Source organism: Nematostella vectensis, chromosome 9 (assembly GCF_932526225.1).
Source record: "Nematostella vectensis chromosome 9, jaNemVect1.1, whole genome shotgun sequence".
Classification (NCBI taxonomy): Eukaryota; Metazoa; Cnidaria; class Anthozoa; order Actiniaria; family Edwardsiidae; genus Nematostella; species Nematostella vectensis.
In genome coordinates this window covers 8090128-8108307 of record NC_064042.1, presented here as the reverse complement: position 1 = coordinate 8108307, position 18180 = coordinate 8090128, and the positions used below count along the sequence as shown (strand labels likewise).

At 41.6% G+C, this 18180-nt stretch overlaps 1 protein-coding gene across 2 annotated transcripts in view; it reads right to left on the bottom strand.

Moving 5' to 3' along the window:
- The window catches only part of LOC5515466 (phosphatidylinositol 3,4,5-trisphosphate 5-phosphatase 2A), a 34657-nt gene that overhangs the window by 14190 nt on the left and 2287 nt on the right, over positions 1 to 18180 (bottom strand). For both annotated transcript variants that reach the window (XM_048731996.1, XM_048731997.1), the window contains exons 5-28: positions 16346 to 16463; positions 15746 to 15886; positions 14822 to 14903; positions 14444 to 14473; positions 13960 to 14034; positions 13591 to 13677; positions 13137 to 13197; positions 13000 to 13068; positions 12119 to 12213; positions 11374 to 11476; positions 10360 to 10475; positions 9801 to 9881; positions 8857 to 8974; positions 7284 to 7380; positions 7045 to 7177; positions 5672 to 5771; positions 5377 to 5462; positions 4444 to 4525; positions 3618 to 3707; positions 3225 to 3283; positions 2887 to 2944; positions 2602 to 2717; positions 1375 to 1462; positions 860 to 956 (exon numbers count right to left, since the gene is read on the bottom strand). In XM_048731996.1, the coding sequence (XP_048587953.1) occupies positions 860 to 956; positions 1375 to 1462; positions 2602 to 2717; positions 2887 to 2944; positions 3225 to 3283; positions 3618 to 3707; positions 4444 to 4525; positions 5377 to 5462; positions 5672 to 5771; positions 7045 to 7177; positions 7284 to 7380; positions 8857 to 8974; positions 9801 to 9881; positions 10360 to 10475; positions 11374 to 11476; positions 12119 to 12213; positions 13000 to 13068; positions 13137 to 13197; positions 13591 to 13677; positions 13960 to 14034; positions 14444 to 14473; positions 14822 to 14903; positions 15746 to 15886; positions 16346 to 16463 (2182 nt within the window). The remainder of the gene's footprint in view (positions 1 to 859; positions 957 to 1374; positions 1463 to 2601; positions 2718 to 2886; positions 2945 to 3224; positions 3284 to 3617; positions 3708 to 4443; positions 4526 to 5376; positions 5463 to 5671; positions 5772 to 7044; positions 7178 to 7283; positions 7381 to 8856; positions 8975 to 9800; positions 9882 to 10359; positions 10476 to 11373; positions 11477 to 12118; positions 12214 to 12999; positions 13069 to 13136; positions 13198 to 13590; positions 13678 to 13959; positions 14035 to 14443; positions 14474 to 14821; positions 14904 to 15745; positions 15887 to 16345; positions 16464 to 18180) is intronic.

Below are 18180 nucleotides of genomic sequence, written 5' to 3'. Positions count from 1 at the left end.
ACTGAGGAAAACCGGCTATGCCATGCTGACGAGTCCTAATAAGGACGAAACAGCTGTCCATGGTTGCCGAACTGCACGGGTAATAGACTGTGCTAGCGTCCCGTCTTGGCCCGACTGGTGCCAATGTGTGTATGCTAGTGTGCTTCTAAAGTTCACATTTATGTATACATACTCGCAAGGATAGTTTGGCTATCCGACGGAGTTTTAGACTAGCAAAGGTCGCATGCGTGATCCGCACAATTGGCATCACGCTAGCCCGGTCGCAGCTCTAGATCCCACATGGATCTTGGACTGGTGCCAATGTGTGTATGCTAGTGTGCTTCTAAAGTTCACATTTATGTATACATACTCGCAAGGATAGTTTGGCTATCCGACGGAGTTTTAGACTAGCAAAGGTCGCATGCGTGATCCGCACAATTGGCATCACGCTTGCCCGGTCGCAGCTCTAGATCCCACATGGATCTAAGCTGTGGTTTAAAGCACTTCGCTCGAGTCGAAGTCGCCCTGCAGTTTTTTTGCCGATGAAGTTTAACTGAGGCAAACCGGCTATGCCATGCTGACGAGTCCTAATAAGGACGAAACAGCTGTCCATGGTTGCCGAACTGCACGGGTAATAGACTGTGCTAGCGTCCCGTCTTGGCCCGACTGGTGCCAATGTGTGTATGCTAGTGTGCTTCTAAAGTTCACATTTATTTGAAGAGTCACGTCATGTTTTTCCGTCATGTCATCTCTGGAGCATTTAGAGAATCGCACTGCACTAAACTGATTTTTATTCGTCACGTCACTGTCAGGGTGGCTCAATTCGGATAGCCCATCATGCGTTGCGGCTAGAATCTGGGCACGAGATGTCGATACTCACGACAGGCTACCCGTCTCTTGTCCCGAGTGCGTCAATTTGGCTTCAAAATCTTGTGGAGTTTCGGCGATCATTGCCTTGAGAGATATGCAACATTCGCCTAGAAAACACAAAGGCAGGCAGAAGCGCGTTGTGAAATCTATGATTCTTAGGACATGACGAAAAAAACCTAGAGAATACGCAATTCGAGATAAGATAGACACAATATCTTATGGCCATCGGTTCTTTGTATTACGGACTGATTTTCAAAACACGAAAAACGTGAGACCCAAATGCACATACCGACCCACATCATTTCCCACTTAGTTTTACTCCCTCCTTGCTTTCCTTAATTTTTTTCTCTCGACCCCCATTTTTTCTAATTTAGTTTTACTCCTTTCCTTCATTTTTTCTTCCTCTCGGCCCCCATCATTTCCCACTTAGTTTTACTTCTTTCTTTCCTTATTTTTTTCTCTCGAACCCCATCTTTTCCCACTTAGTTTTTCTTTCTTCTCCCTTTCCAGATTTCTTCATCTTACCGTAGGATTCGTCGCTCTCCACAGACTTGACAGCTATCAAAAGGTGCTGGTCCTGCAGATACATGCGATCTGGCATGATCGGGTGCAACTACGAGAGAAAAATAGTTTAGAAATAAAAATTAAAAAAAAATGATGGCCTAGTGTGTATTTGCGCGTCTGACTCTTACCGAAAATTATAATGCGCATATCGGAAACCCGTTAACAACCGAAAGGACACCGTTCGCTTTGAAAAACGTTCCTCTCCCGACAGTCTCCCAAAATGTCAGGCAATGACACCATGGACAGGTATAATTATTGCTGATTTAGACAACACGATTAACCCTATTCAAACTCCCCTCCGGGGAAATTGCTATAACTTCTAAACCATAGCAGCTAAAAGGCTAAAACTTGGTGAATATTCCTAAAATCTATCTGTGGACGTTTTGATGCCATTGACATCCCGAGGAGACGCTTCATGTTACCATGCCAACCGTTTTTTCACACATAGGTTTCCCAAAAACTTAAAAGTAGTGATTTTTTTCATATTTTGGTCCTGTTTCTCAGATTGAAATGCATCTTTAGACTTTATTAGTTTGTTCCGTTAAAAGGTTGATTTTGACATATCTGAATGATGCAAAATGATTTCAATCTAGGCAATATTTGAAAGGATAGCTAGACATCGTATTTATAAGGTCATTGTGACATCATAATTTATTCGACTACACCCAAAATAGGGCGTAGCGATTCTTTGCATGCTGGTGATCATTGTCTGTAAGGTTGATGGTCATAGCCTAAGCGGTTCACGAAATACGGAGGGTGGCCCTTTTAGTTCCCCCCACCCCCAGTCATAGACAGCTCAAAAAAGCCCAGTCTGAATAGGGTAAGTCGTATGCGACTTCCCCGCAACACCTGTACAACTCGTAGGTCGTAGAGTGATTCCAGGACTCCGCTACGACATTCGGGTTTTAAAGTCGTAGTGTGTAATTCAAGGCTAAGACATGTCGTAGATAGCCTTTAGAGATATAATAGCCCGCAACCCTCTCCCCACCCCACTCCCCTCCTGAGCAAACGTGCAAGAAGTTAGAGTGACTGGTGTTCTCTATGTTGAAGCACACACGATCATCTGACTGCAACCTAGTAGGTCAAGAGTTCAATGAACTTCTCGGGGGGGATTATAGGCACGCGTTGTCATTCTCGAGAAAACGTACACAGAATATGCTGCTGTACATAACCTAGACCTGGACTTACATGTGGCAGAACTTGGGATCCCCAAGATGGCGCCGCGTACGTAGTTTTCTCTCGACTTTCAGCTGTGGTTTTTTTGACCCAATCTCTCACTGAATTCTGGTTACTTCTCTGAACAGCTGTAAAATAGGGGGGGAGGTATTTTAGGGACCAATTCACATTACTCATTACATTAACTACGAGAGCTTGAAACAGTAAAACTCTTACTGACTGTCATTTATTGTGATCACCCGTTTGATCGAGGATTTAAAAGAAAAACTGCAAACTTAATGTGATAGATATACTTACATTCTAAACAGCTAGAGTAGAACTCGACCACAAACTGTGGCTTGCTGTTGGTGTTGATCTATTAAACGAAGTACAAAGAGTTATTTTTTTTCTTTTAAATAATGATTTTGTAGGCGCACATCGATAAAATGACCCTTACTACTCTCTGTATGGCAATAACAGAGGCGATTACATCATAAACTACTCATTTTTGGGGGGTTAGTAACAAAGAGGTAACGAACGCAACAAAGAATTAGGCTATCGTGTTTAAACACTACTGAGTGAGGGATGATGGCATGTTCTATGCACTAACATGTTGTTATTTGTCAATCTGTCTAGATGTATAGACATCTTCTCACCATAGCCTTAATCGTCTCGAATATAATAACACAGTCATTCGTGGAGGAGCCTTGAGGAACTAAAAATGCAAAGAATTTTAAATCAACCAAACTATCTTGACAAGCGCGCCCGATGAAATAGTCGTATACAGGCTCCGATTACGAGCACAAAAAAATGCTTACAGAAGGCAAATAGCCAAACCATATTCCAAGAAATAAAGGGGTATGATTCCGTTAGATAGGTCCTGGCATTTGGGGATAAGCGTTTATGTTTGCTTATAGGGCTCCAGACCTCCCAATTTTTCTATCCACAAAACTCTCAAAGAATCATATCCCCTCCCCCCCCCTCCCCCCTAAAAAAAACCCTCCAACATTACGGCATGCTTGTATTGGATTGTCGTGGCGTTTGGTTACCTGGTGACGAGGCGTACTGCGTAGTTATACCCACATCAAAGGTACTGAACACGGGCCAGTGGTCACTCGTCCGAATATTGTCAGTGCAACCTGCAATTAGTCATGAGTTTACTGGCTTCGTGGCGAAACTACTTGAATGAATGGAACTAAACCGCGAGCCATGGCTACATAAAACATGCAAATAACTTTATTAATGTTTCAATGTATTTAGCTTGTGATAGCAAATTGTTGGCACAGGTGCTCCGTCTTAACGCCCTTATCCGAGGAGACGAATGATTTTAAGTCCCTAATGTAGACAGCCAGGTTTTTGCACATCAGAATCCGAGTTGGGATGTGTAAAGTGACCCTGAGTTCGAACACTGGTCCCCTTGTTTAGAAGACTTAGCTATGGCGCCAGTAGAAAACTTTACTTTTATGTATTACCTTAATCAACATGAAATTATATCGGATAAGTTAACATTTGTGTCACAGGTAAGTGCCTTACATTTAGACGATTACGGCAATGGTGACAAAAAAAATCTAACTCTAAGAATCCTTAACTAAAGTATAATACATTATTCTCAACCAAACCACGATGAGAAACCCTTATTAGAAACAGTTTGCAATGGAAACAAAATGAAGTTTTTGTCTAGTATTTTTTGTATCTCTCGGAGTAAAAAGATTTTTTGTGTAAGTAATTTTATTGAGACTAGTTGTAATTTCGTCACATCTTAGCACGTCACATCTACCTAGTAATAACCATTTTACATGGTAGGTGGACAGTTTTAGACTAGGCCCCCGAAGCTGTGTGCCATATTTTGTTCCCTAAGAATATAAAATATCCTACCATATGATGTGTTGACGATTTTCATCTCAGGGAAGGAATGCCATAGTACACGGTCACACCATGACGGTACATTCACAAGAATCTAAAAACATAACATAACACAAAAAAAAAACAGTATGCCATGTAGGCCATGCTTTACGTATACGGAATCGAATGAATACGAAACTTTATCGTTTCAGATACGGCTATCGTCCACACGTATACGACGGTTACGCTGGCGAATCCGAAACTTTTTGAATCCGCTAGCGAAAGCAGAGCGGAACGAATACGCTACAATTCCGTATACGTGTGGTCGATCGAATCCGTAACTTTTCGATTACGATGACGTCAAAATCGTACCCAATAAAACAAGATGGCGTCGCAACGTGTAAAGCTAGAGCGATTACGGAATCGCCGTATACGTGTGGACGGGCGATTACGATACGATTGCGCTACGTGTGGACGGGAAACTTTTCGATTACGGAAAGAAAAAGTTGCGGATTCAATCGATTCCGTATAAGTGTGGTCAGGGCCTTAGAGTCATGTCATGAGTTTTCCGTGGGCTACGGTTTACTCAGTAACTGACCATTAGAGGAGAGACAGAAGCTATCAATTAAAGCGTCTATGTCATGAGTTTTCCGTGGGCCACGGTTTAATTAATAACCCCGCCACTAGGGGATAAGTCAAGAGTGATTTCTTGGTGATTTCAAGAGTGATTTCTTGAAGTCGCGTATTATTCCTTGCTTGACTAGGGGTACCGATGCGATCCTAAATCAAATAAGGCAACTAATAAGCTTAAGATGTTAGTACGTGTGTACAAACATACCCGTTTCGCTCGGTTTAACAAGAGACAAATGAATTGAAGGCAAAGTGTTGAGAAAATATTGGCAGTTTTGTTCAGCAATGTTGGGTGCGGTTTGCTGGGTTAAGAAATAAGATCGAAATAAAGGTCACCCCTGAGCGCTTGGCTTTCTCCCATACGTAGTCGGCGAATCCCCTGCGATGACGATAGGTCGGTGGGAAGGTCAAGTATCCCTCCTCTGTAAAAAAAAAAATTGGACTCATGAACACAGGAACCATGACCTTGATTTAATGATATTTTATCTATATAATAATGAATGCTGACTGAATTTATTTTTTTGTTTTCAAGCCCAACCATACCTGTTAAAGAGTACTTTTAACACATTTCAACACATGAGGAAAAAGCAATGTTTTTTTTCCATCAAGACTGAATTATAAAGTAACTCACTAAAATCCACAAAGGCATTTCCTTTGGTGATCTGGTGCATGAGCTGATCAGCTTTACGGAGTTTATAGAAGTTGTTGCCTTTAACTGCTTCTAGGACTTCCTACAAAACACAGCAAAAACAACCTCAAATATATATAAAACATATTAAAATATATATTTTTCAGCAGCAGGAACAATAACGAAACAGGGAGACACAAGAGCAATGAGAAACAATAATATCAGCAGCAAACAACAAGAATAACAACAACACAATTTAAAAAACCGACATGCCGTTAACAGCATGATCATGGCAAATGTCAACAAAACACGCTTTGTTGTTGTTGTTTTTGTTAAAAATACGACACACCTATCGATACTGGGTCGCTAACACAAAGAAAGGGTCACGCTAAAACCATAACATGAACATGGGACACAGAAGATAACAGATGATGGGACTAAGAAAGGGATGTGGGACAGAAGGCAAGACGGGAATGTGGGCCGGGACGCAGAAAAGGAAAGGGGACAGTTGGCAAGACGGCAATGTGGGACGGAACGAAGGAAAGAAAAGGGGGCATTTGGCAATACTGTAAATGTGGGACGGGGCGCAGGAAAGGAAAGGGGACAGTTGGCAAGAAGGGAATGTGGGACGGAACGCAGGAAAGGAAAGGGGACAGTTGGCAATACTGTAAATGTGGGACGGGACGCTGGAAAGGCAAGGGGACAGTTGGCAAGACGGGAATGTGGGACGGGACGCAGGAAAGGAAAGGGGACAGTTGGAAAGACGGGAATGTGGGACGGGACGCAGGAAAGGAAAGGGGACAGTTGGCAAGACGGGAATGTGGGACGGGACGCAGGAAAGGAAAGGGGACAGTTGGAAAGACGGGAATGTGGGACGGGACGCAGGAAAGGAAAGGGGACAGTTGGAAAGACGGGAATGTGGGACGGGACGCAGGAAAGGAAAGGGGACAGTTGGCAATACTGTAAATGTGGGACGGGACGCTGGAAAGGCAAGGGGACAGTTGGCAAGACGGGAATGTGGGACGGGACGCAGGAAAGGAAAGGGGACAGTTGGAAAGACGGGAATGTGGGACGGGACGCAGGAAAGGAAAGGGGACAGTTGGCAAGACGGGAATGTGGGACGAAACGCAGGAAAGGAAAGGGGACAGTTGGCAATACTGTAAATGTGGGACGGGACGCTGGAAAGGATGTGGGACGAGGCGCTGGAAAGGCAAGGGGACAGTTGGCAAAACTGTAAATGTGGGACGAGACGCAAGAAAGGATGTGGGACTGAACGGAGGAAAGGAGAGGGGACAGTTGGCAAGACTGTGAATGTGGGACGAGACCGAGGAAAGGATGTGGGACGGAACGCAGGAAAGGGGACAGGAATTTGCTACCTTAACTTCTAGGTCAATCCGGTAGTTCAAGTCGCCGAACCAGAACACATGATGAAACTGGTTTGTCAGGTCAAACACGTTTTTCTGACCAAGGTTCAGTCCTTTCAAGATGCTGTGGAAATTTTGGTTACGCCTGCACAAGAATGAAAAAGTATTTCATTACTTTGATTCGTCTGTTTATTTTTCCTTGAGTGAGAGTTGCCTGATAATCTCATTATCTTCCACGCATGAAAAATTACCTGAGAACTCGTGATGCACGTGCGGCGAGGTGACAGTTGATGAAGCAAAATGATGTCGCCCCAAACAGAAACGAGATTCCAACAGCGCCTTTATTACCTGAACCGAAAAACGAAGCTCAGATCATTCGACATGGCAAGGGCGTATCTATACATTCGCTTAACCGGGTAAAATAAACTATTTGACAATTTGACCTTAGTATCGATTACTTTATCAACTAGGTGCATTCAATCTTTTTGGCGCTCGGCACGACACAATAGGGATCTAACTTAGTTTTAATATAATAAAGAAATTTTTGATTTTCAAAAAATGAAGCATAAGCGTAGATTATTTCTACCAAAGCGAACAATGAAGGTCTGGTTTACAGCACACACGTCCATATCCTAGCTTGACGTGGTTTGGAGGAAAACGATTGAAATGTATCTGAGTCCATTTCACGTCTGGCTCTTTAAGGTTTCGGCATCATACAAACGGAAAGTGGTAAACTATGGGATAACGTTCCCGTGGTAGCTAGGGATGCGCCGTCGTATTTGCCTGGCTGTACGTTCGTATGTTTCTATGGCCTCTGATTGGTCATGCTGATGTTATTGACGGGGATTTCATTCTCACGCGTGACTAGCGAGACAGATTCATTTCAATGTAAGTTTCTGTCTGGCCCAGTACAAACTCGTACAAACTTGCCCTTTGCAGATCGGTGTTGTGTTCTTGGAAGTTTTGTGAGTTGTAACAGGTTGTCTTTCGTATTTTTTATTATCATTCTTTTGGTCATTAAGATCTTCCACGGAAATAGCAAGGTTTCTAAACCAATTTATATACAAGAGCTCTTACAATAACAAAAATATTTTAGTTTTGAATGAGCCTGTCCCATCAATAGTGAAGAAATTGAATTCGCTCTCTTGAATGCTATATACCAAATAGGTGACTTTTCCGCGCGTAAGTCACGGTATGTAAAAGCCATTTTCATTAAAATTTATGGAGTTTTTATGGTTCAAAATTGAGAACCTCTACACTGTCATTTCAGGGTGTACACTTTTTGCTGCTTTTGTACAATGTAAGTCGCATGTTCCAAAGGTATTTATGTAAAGAACCCCTCGCCTCCCCTCCATTCCCCTCCCTCTGAGTCTATTTCGTATTACCTAAAGCGTTAGCGATGCCCGTCTTGACTTACCCTGTCCCTTTGCGTCATACCTAAAGCGTTAGCGATGCCCGTCTTGTCTTACCCTCTCCCTTTGTGTCTTACCTAAAGCGTTAGCGATGCCCGTCTTGACTTACCCTCTCCCTTTGTGTCTTACCTAGAGCGTTAGCGATGCCCGTCTTGTCTTACCCTCTTCCTTTGCGTCTTACCTAGAGCGTTAGCGATGCCCGTCTTGATTTAACCTCTCCCTTTGTGTCTTACCTAGAGCGTTAGCGATGCCCGTCTTGACTTACCCTCTCCCTTTGCGTCTTACCTAGAGCGTTAGCGATGCCCGTCTTGTCTTACCCTCTCCCTTTGCGTCTTACCTAGAGCGTTAGTGATGCCCGTCTTGACTCTGGTTTGCCCCAAGTGAATTTCTACCCTCTCCCTTTGTGTCTTACCTAGAGCGTTAGCGATGCCCGTCTTGACGCTGGATTGCCTCACGTGGCTTATCATGTTGTTGTGTTCGGGACGAGCTAGAATTACAAGGCGAATCTCCCATAGTGTGCTTACGGACACCTAAAAATATAACCATGCTTCATGTCAGAAACAAAATACAGAAGACACATAAGCCTTTATGTAAAAACACAATACAGAAAATACATAAACCTTCATGTCATAAACCGAATCCAGAAGACACAAACTTTCATGTCAGAAACACAATACAGAAGATACATAAACCTATACAGGAGTTTTCGGTCGGTAGTTTAAGGATGGAACAGCAATGAGGAACTGAATTCCCTTATTGTGTCGGCGGAACAACGTCAGCATTTTTACACTTTTACTTTTTTTTAGAATATAAATTATTGCCACCTCTACTGCCTCTCCAGAGGTCCAATTTAAGGGACAGAGACCATGATACCATCGAAGATAATTTACGCCACGGTCCCCCATATACTACTTCATGCCGATGCGTTTAAATATTTTGGTTTGTGAAAAGCCCTGTCAATCATGACATACAAGTGGCTGTCCCTTCTAATGAGTCCTGAACTGGCTAACTGCCATATGTTCCGAACTACTTTTATATTCAACGGGTTTTCGAGATCTGTTAAAAATACTTGATTCATACGCCCTGTATTGGGCACATGAACAGTTTCACGTCTGAACACCAACTTAGTTCGGCCCGGCAGAATTAAGTTCCGTACGGGCTGAGCACGGCCAAGCGAGACGTGTTGCAGGGTTAAAGCGCGCCAATTCAAACGTCGAGCTTTTGATGTGCCCAATCAAATACCATATTTGTGTTGATTTTCATATATCCTCGTGTACCATTGCACTGCTGCCTTTATTTAAGTGGTCTTGCAAAAGTAAACCAGTAACATCTTAAAAATGTTAATGTTCAACATACCGTGAAAAATTCAACGTTGAAGATTCTTTGTAGTTCGGATTTCACCTTCGTAACCCAATCCTTCTCGCTCAGGCTGCACTCCTGTCCAAGAAAAGAGAAACCCAATATAACCGTGCCGTGCTGGTCACAAAATCCGCTTGAAAGGCTTTGAATGACGGAAGCCAGAAGGCGATTTAGGTGTGGAAATTAGTCGGCAAGAATTAGAAGAATATTGAGAACCACAGTAATGAAAACATCGAATGAAGTTACCGCTTTCATTACTCACATCATGGATTCTAAAATGACCATGCTCATATTTAACCCTAAGATCTGTTTGTGCCTTTTGCCTTACGTTATCTAGCGCTCTAAAGGCTGGTACTCAATAGGACCAAGCGCAAACGGAAGCGCAAGACGCACGTAATCTCCCCATTCTTACTGGAATGCAAGCGCGAGGAAGGGCAAGAGAACGCGACTGCTTGATTTTCTTGCACTTGCGCTTGTGTTTGACCGATTATCACTTGTGTCGCGCTTCCGTTTGCGCTTGCGTCCTAGTGAGAACCAGCCTTAATTCGTGGCTTACTTGTGTCCCAATGGCGTAGATGTCATGCGCAAAGTGTGCAACGTCAGTGTCCGTCGTCGTTCCGTGACCTTGGCACTTGAACCACGTCCGAAGGTCATGCGGTGGGACAGCGCTTCCTGAGGATCCAGTAAAAGATCAACAGCCTTGTCAATGGCGTTCTGATCACGTAGATACGAATGCGTGACACGTAGATACGACATGCGTGACAATGCTGATTTTTTTATAATCAAAACTCTAATCATTTTTAAAATACAACATTCCCTGTATTATTTGATGCTTTAAAATATAATTGAGCCATTTTGATTGTAAGAAAGATAATTAATTATTTTGAGATGAACATTTAGGCGTCACGAAAATTGGATCAACTTTAAAGCTCCCAGCGCTTGTTTATGAGCCACGGGAAAGCACGGAGTCTAGAAAGGGTCTTACACTAGGTGTTAGCCTTTAACAGACTGGCTATTTTGGGAAAAAAAAACAATTGCTCTTTTAGGTGAGCCAATCGAAATAAAGTACGTGTTTTGTGAATAAATTATGTATTAACCAAGATGGTGGCGGATAAAGTCTAGTATAAAGACTAGTCACCCACGCAGCCGTTCTAGAATCGTTCTAAATGGATAAATTTCTAGAATCTTTCTGAATATATGAATACGCAAAGCAGTATTATAAGGCGGAGAAGGGAGACGGACAGGGGGGGAGAGGACCCCGTAGCAGGGGGTGGGGCACTGGGGGCACTTGCCCCCCCCCCCCCCAATATTTAAAAAAATTATAAGGAAATGACCAGTAAGTGCGTGGTTGTACCTCCGAATATTTTCTTAATGTAAAAAAATCTTACGTGGCCTGCTACGGCACTGAGGGTGCAATATCTCCCGTTGAGTGGATGAATAAGAAAATTAGTTGTTAGAGAGAGGGGGTGCAAAAACTGCAGTTGAATGGATATATAAGTAAAGCAGTTGTAGGGGGAGGGGAGGGGAGGGGAGGGGAGGGGAGGGGAGGGAGAGGAGAGTGAGGACTTACCTAAATTCCACGTCCCCACAAACACAGATATTTCATCGATAGCAGAGCCTTTTGATTGCTGATTCTTGATTTGTTGGACAAGTTGACAAAATACCTCTCGGGACTACAAAACAGGAAGAGGGTCAGGTGAGATTCCAAAAAAATATATTTATTGATTGATAAGCGTTTACCTTAATTTTTATCGACCAGAGCAATCACGAATAAATACGAAAGCGTAACTATCTAACAATCGGCTTGTGATACCTTAAGCAGTCGGCCTTTATTAAGAGTCCAATCTCTAAATACGAGTTCAACACTCCATATTTTGGTTACCTCGTTTGAACGTACACTATAAGTAGAGGATATGAGAGTATGGTCTTGATTTAGCTATCCAAATGATTTTTCTTCTCCAACAAACTAATGAAAAATAAAAATGTTCCATACAATACTAGTGGGAAAGACTCAATACCAAACCAGAGTATGTCCAAATAAGTGTAGAGAAAGAAAAACTAATAATGCCCTTGGTCAAACAATTTTGCACAGGAAAAAGAACTGCAGGTTATTTGAAAGATAGAGTTAAAATCGAGAAAAAGCCAGGGGCCGGTTCTTAGAAAGCAGGTTAGCGCTAACCCAGGGATAAATATCGCTATCTTGACATTTGATTGGATAAAAAGGGCATTTATCCCTGGGTTAGCCTTAACCTGCTTTTCTAGGAACCCGGCCCAGGCTCCCACCAGCTTGCCCGCGCGTCGAGGCACTTCATTACCTTTCCATCGTCGAAGTCAAATTCTTTGAGAGGCTTGGATTCCAGCTTAATCCCAAGTCTTTTCATGTTATCACGTGACTTGATGAGTTGCAACACTGGAAATGATAAAATTCACAATCCCACTATATTTCATTGATTCTCGTGCATGCACTTGCGTGTGTAGGAAGAATTTGTTTTTTCAAAAGAAGATATATCCAATGGTGTATATTCTGTTGCGAGTTTTACACTAAAGAAGACATATTCTTTCTTTCTTTTTATTATTATTATTATTTTTTATTATATTCGATGCATCTATTCACTTCCAGTATTCTTTGAAGAAGTCGAAACTATTTACTTCTGGTATTCTTTGAAGTAGTCGTAACTATTTACTTCTAGTATTCTTTAAAGAAGTCGCAAATATTTACTTCTAGTATTCTTTGAAGAAGTCGCAAATATTTACTTCTAGTATTCTTTGAAGAAGTCGCAACTATTCACTTCCAGTATTCTTTGAAGAAGTCGCAACTATTCACTTCCAGTATTCTTTGAAGTAGTCGCAACTATTTACTTCTAGTAGCCTTTCTTTCAGGGGCACCCGAGGGAAACAAAAAGCGAGGACCTAAAACAAACGTGGCGACCGTGGAGAAGAAAATGGACGAGTCGGGTTGGAGGACATGGGAGGGGGTCCGGTTAAAAGCGGTTGACCAGGAGAAGTGGGAAGACGGTCTTAAGTCCCTATGTGCCACCAGGATAGAGGAGGATAGGTAACAGCCTGTTTTCGAAAGCTTTGCTTATGTTGTTGCTCCCATCTTTTCGATACTACGGTGAATGGGCGTATTTCCTCGGGCAATAAATGAGGGTTGTATGTACGCCGTGAGTTCAAAATAACCCAAAAGCAAACTTACCTTTACTTTGATCGCAAGTGTTGCTGTCATCAAGAGGATCATTTTGATTTTTTAGAAACGCAAGCTTTCCTATAAAATGACACAAAGGAATCATAAGATTGCTCCCTCTTCTGTCGCAATACTGCATTAATCCTTACCTTGAACATAGTCAACAGCTAAGTAATTCTTGCTCTTGAAACCCGGCGTCTTATCTTGTACCTAATCAAAATCAAAATTCTTCTGTTTCTTCAAGGGTTCCTCTCCATGTCACCACAAGACGTTTTAAGGAAGTTCGCTAAAGCTGTATGAATTGTACCGTGTGTATCTGTTTTCCTACCCGAAATCCATTCATCCGATATTTTCGTACGGAATTTTTTTCAACAACCACAGGTTATTGTAATGAATTAAAACCTATCCTGGTTTGGAAAGATGTAATATTTTTATGAGCTTATAAATAATCACATGGCTTTCAGAGACCAGGATTCAGCCATTTATATGGTACCCATTGAGCACTGCGGCATACGCGACACAAACTTTATTTGGTATAGATGTCCACAGTACAGCTACACTCAAACAAAGACGCATCCACATCAAGTTGAAACGATCTCTTACCTCAAACACTCTCTTCTGCGGTTTCTCGACTTCTTGCTGGGTTGAGTTTTCTCTTATTTTATTCACGTCTTCCAACGCTTTGACGGCCTATAACGGCAGAAAGGCTCAATTTCTCAAGGCGAGCAATATTTCAGTGAGTCATACCTCATGGGATCAACGGTGCCTACGACACACTAGGCGATTGCCGGCTGAAAATTGCCAGGTCTGTCTGTTGACGCGGCAAAGAATTCGCCAATATCTGGACGTCCGATACTGGCGCTTGCCGGCGATAACATTCGCTAATACGAGCGTACAAAATCGCCTAGTGTGTCGTAGGCTTGAGGCATTAAGTAATCTCAAAGGCTACCCATGGGGTAAGGTAAGTTTTACCTGGGTTTGCAAGGACTTGACGCCAGCAATACTCCCAGCAAGAAGACGATTGAGATGATCAAAATCAGTCATATCCTGCGAAGGAGAGAAGACAGTCAGACTTTATTTAGACACGGTACAAGAATATCCAAACAAATTACAATGATCAAATAAATAAAATAAAATAAATGGTTTGGGTGTTTGCCATGTGGGTGCACTTAGACGAATACAGGCCATGTATTCCTTTTATTAAACTTGTTATATTTGAGGACTTACGTATTTCGGATGGCAGTTAATTTCAGAGAACCGCCCCAGAATACCCAAAGAGATTTTTTCAGAGTAGCGGATATCATAAGAGAAATGACAAGCAGAGAACATGTCAGCCTTTTGTTTTGTCTTGCTAACTAAACCTTGTCGTATCAGAGCATAAGAAGACCTGCGCCGGTGGATTTCCGTGCACAAATGGTTCTGAAATAGTATCATGGGAAGTTAAACGTTCACTTACCTCATCTTGTTGGACAAGAGAGGAGCACCTCTGTTAGCAAAAAAGAAAAAGATTTAGCCTGATGTTTCACAAATTATTATTACTTTCTCCAATTTATTGTGGCGATTTTAAGTCGCACTGAAGAAGGACTGAATAAAAGTCCAAAACGTTCGCATATTTTGCGACCCTGTTTTGGTTCTCCCGTTAATTCATTTACACAACAGACCAAGGTATCTCATAAGAACCAGAGTGCATAGCTGTTTACTCAAAAAAAAATTTCATCAACTTATTGTGTCCTCCAATAATACATGAGTTCTTGGCCAATCAGCGATTTATAAATGTCGTTGTATATAAAGTACAATGAGCCAAAATGGCATCGAAACATGTTTTAACTCTTACAAAAAGTTTGGTCTTCTCTGCCAGTCCTATGCTGAAGACCTTCTCAAGAAACGATATCCGTGACACCATCGTCTTCAATTCTCTGTGGAAAAAAAAAACAAATGAAAAAGTAGATACCAGCAAGATACTAACATAATACCTACTGAACAGATTATATACAAGCAGGATCTCAACACAAGCTCCAAATGGAAAAATGTTTCAAGCATCAGGTTTTGAGTTCGTTATGTCTTGCCAATCTAAAACGTTTGCAAAAAAAATACAGGGTGTCCCAATTTTTTTCCTCGACTTTGATTAACAAATAGGCCTCATTTTTGCGTGTGTCTGTCCTCTAATAGATGCACAGATGAAGTCACAGTGTGTCACGAACAAAAAAGTACGCATCGAGACACATCTCCAAGTGTACGAGTGTCCTCTAATAACACATGGGCTCTTGACCAATCAGAGCGAGCTATTAAGAGTGTCGTTGTGTAAAGTCCAACAACCCAGTAGGAGTTTTTTTTTTCTGTTTATAGGTTGTATATTCAGAGGTCTTATCTGTGACAGAGTTATTTCATACATTTGTAACTGTTGTTGCTTTTAAAAAATTAGCAGGTTTTTCAGGTGTAAAGGTGGGAAGTGCATATCTATGTCACCACGAATGTCTGTGTATACAAATTTTGTGCAACTGTTTCGAATTTTTGCCTCAGATATTTTTCTTCTAGACGGTTAGAATAAATAAACCCATTTTTGTACTTTAACAAAGGTATTAACAAAATATATGACTATTCGTTTTTAAAGTTAAAGCGTTGTCCGGCAATTTTAAAAGCAAGCCGTGAGTTTTACGAAATGTTGTAAAATGAGCATGCATGAGCATTAGACGACTGCATATTTTCTTCTCGTCTTTGCGTCTATTAGAAGAAAACAATGAGATATTTCCATATCTACCTGACAAGGTCATGAGATACACCAGATATGAGGTTTTGCAGCTCATCAAGGGTCTTCCCACCAGCTTCAACAGAGTCGAGGTCTTTCAGAAGGCCTTCACCAAGATAGTGACCAAGGGCAGCCAGGAACTTACCATCAACCCTAAGAATGACAAACAGGTCCTGTCACTACTTTGGAACACTATGCTATCTAAAACAGTTATAAGAGAAAAACCTAATTGGAGAAAGATTACTTGAGGAACACATCGTTTTAATGACGATGAAAACGTGGATGACAATGAAACTGGATTGAGAATTCAATAGCAGTTCGAAAAATGTGTCATGCTGTGTTTTAGTAAGATTTTCATGCACCATTACTTACTGGTCGCTATCCATTTAGCTCATGTTGTGTTCTTGTTCTTTCATTCACCTCTAACAGGTTACTTTTCAATTGGTTCATGCTGTGTTTTAGTAAGATTTTCATTCATCATAACTTTGTGGTCGCTATCCATCTGGCTCATGTTGTGTTTATTTGTACTATCATTCACCACAAATTTACTGGTTACTTCCCAACTGGTTCATGCTGTGTATTAGTAATATTCTCATTCACCATATCACTCACTGGTTGCTGTCCATCTGACTCATGTTCTGTGCAATTAGCTGTGCTGGATCTGGTAGCTCGTTGACTATAGCCACAGCACCATCTGGCTCGTCATCTTCATCATCCTCTTCATCTTCATCTGAAAGATTTAAACAAATGCAAGGCAATTGATTTGCACCCTGCATGATATGGAATAACAACAAGTAGTTAATTTAGTTAAACAAAGCCAATAGAAAAAATACCCCCAACCCCCTCCCCCCCAAAAAAAAAAAATGCAACGATCCTAACATGGCCAGTGAAACACTGATATGTTAAATTAGTAAATAAATTGGTTAAATGCTAGCTGATCAAACAGATGAAAGTGAGTATAGAAAATCAGTATAATTTTCTTATCTAATTGAACACAATTACAATCATTTCAACAAAACTTTAGAAATCAACAAAATTGGGATGTATTTATAATCGACTTGTTGTCACTGTAACCAAGTTCAAAACAGTGGAAAATAAATGTTTGAATGTAATCAGTAAAATTTGGGTCACATCAGCAAGTGTACAGTTTTGGGTCACCAAAAACTGGTAGTTGACTCTGCCAAATCTTCATCTTTAATAAGATTTAGGGCAAACTAAAGATCAAAAAGTCTTTAACCCATTGACTCCTGGCTTTTTTGGAGCTGAATTTACAAAAAAACAGACTGAAAACAGATACCTCCCCCCCTATCCTGAGTTTTATACAGCCCGTCAAAGTCAAACACAGATGCACCTAGTCAGCGGTATCCAAGCTTTCCAACAGTGCTTTGCGGTCCCCACTTTTAATCCCTCGTCGTTGTGCTGAAGCCAGCACAAGTTGATGGTTGCTTGTATTTTTCATCAAAAATACAGCTATGAGCATATTAGGAGAGTGTCTCAGGACATCATGAAGTCTTTTGGGGCATAATTGAGTGCTTTGCTTATGGATATTTGCAAGCAAAGGTGGATTCATGATGATTTTTTCTTGTTTGGCTTTGCCCGGATGAGAAAATAATTTTCTAATGAATCACCACAGCTCTCCTAAATGCTGTCTTTTCTGAAACCAAATTGATTCCAAAATTGTTTACACTGCTATTCTGGGTCTGTATGACCTGGAATTGATTCGTTTGGCTTCGGGGTGAAAAGACTTTATATTTTCGTGGTTGTACAATCCTTCAAGGAATGGACATTGTGTTTTGAGGCCAAGGAAATGTACCTGGAGGATCAGAATAAAGGTATATATTTGTGTCTTGAGCTGTGTTTGCTGATCTCTCTCCCTTGTGTGGTATTTTGAGCGTTTTATTGAGAGGGGTGACTCTGCTTTTCTCTCCTTGTTCGATTTGAGATTTGTCAAAGAACCTGTGCTATTATTTGGCTTAAGAGTAGATGCCAACACCTTGGTTGGATGCATATCTGCAAGACTATTTATCCCTTAGACTGATGCCTGAGTATCTTCATCTTGTTGTGTTTATTTTGAATTTATGAATTTTTTGGGTTGTGGGTACTTCCCAAAGCCGGTACAGGCCGGTTGAGGGGTCAATGTGTTTAAGAAAATTTGACAGAGTCGACTACCAGTTTTTGCAGGGGCGGATCTAGCTTTTCGCTAAAGGGGGGGTTTGGCTCAGTGACAAAGGGGGGGGGGGGGGGGGGGGGTAATTATTTGTTTGTTACATATGGCTTTCTGGCAGTCCAAACGAGAGGGGTTAAACCCCTTAAGCCCTCCCCCTAGATCCGCTACTGTTTTGATGAACCACATTAATACCAGGCCAGTAGCCAGGGGGTGGATTAAGTACCACTGCGAGCTAGGACAAGCTAACTAAGAGACAATGGTCTGCTAAATTGGTAAACGA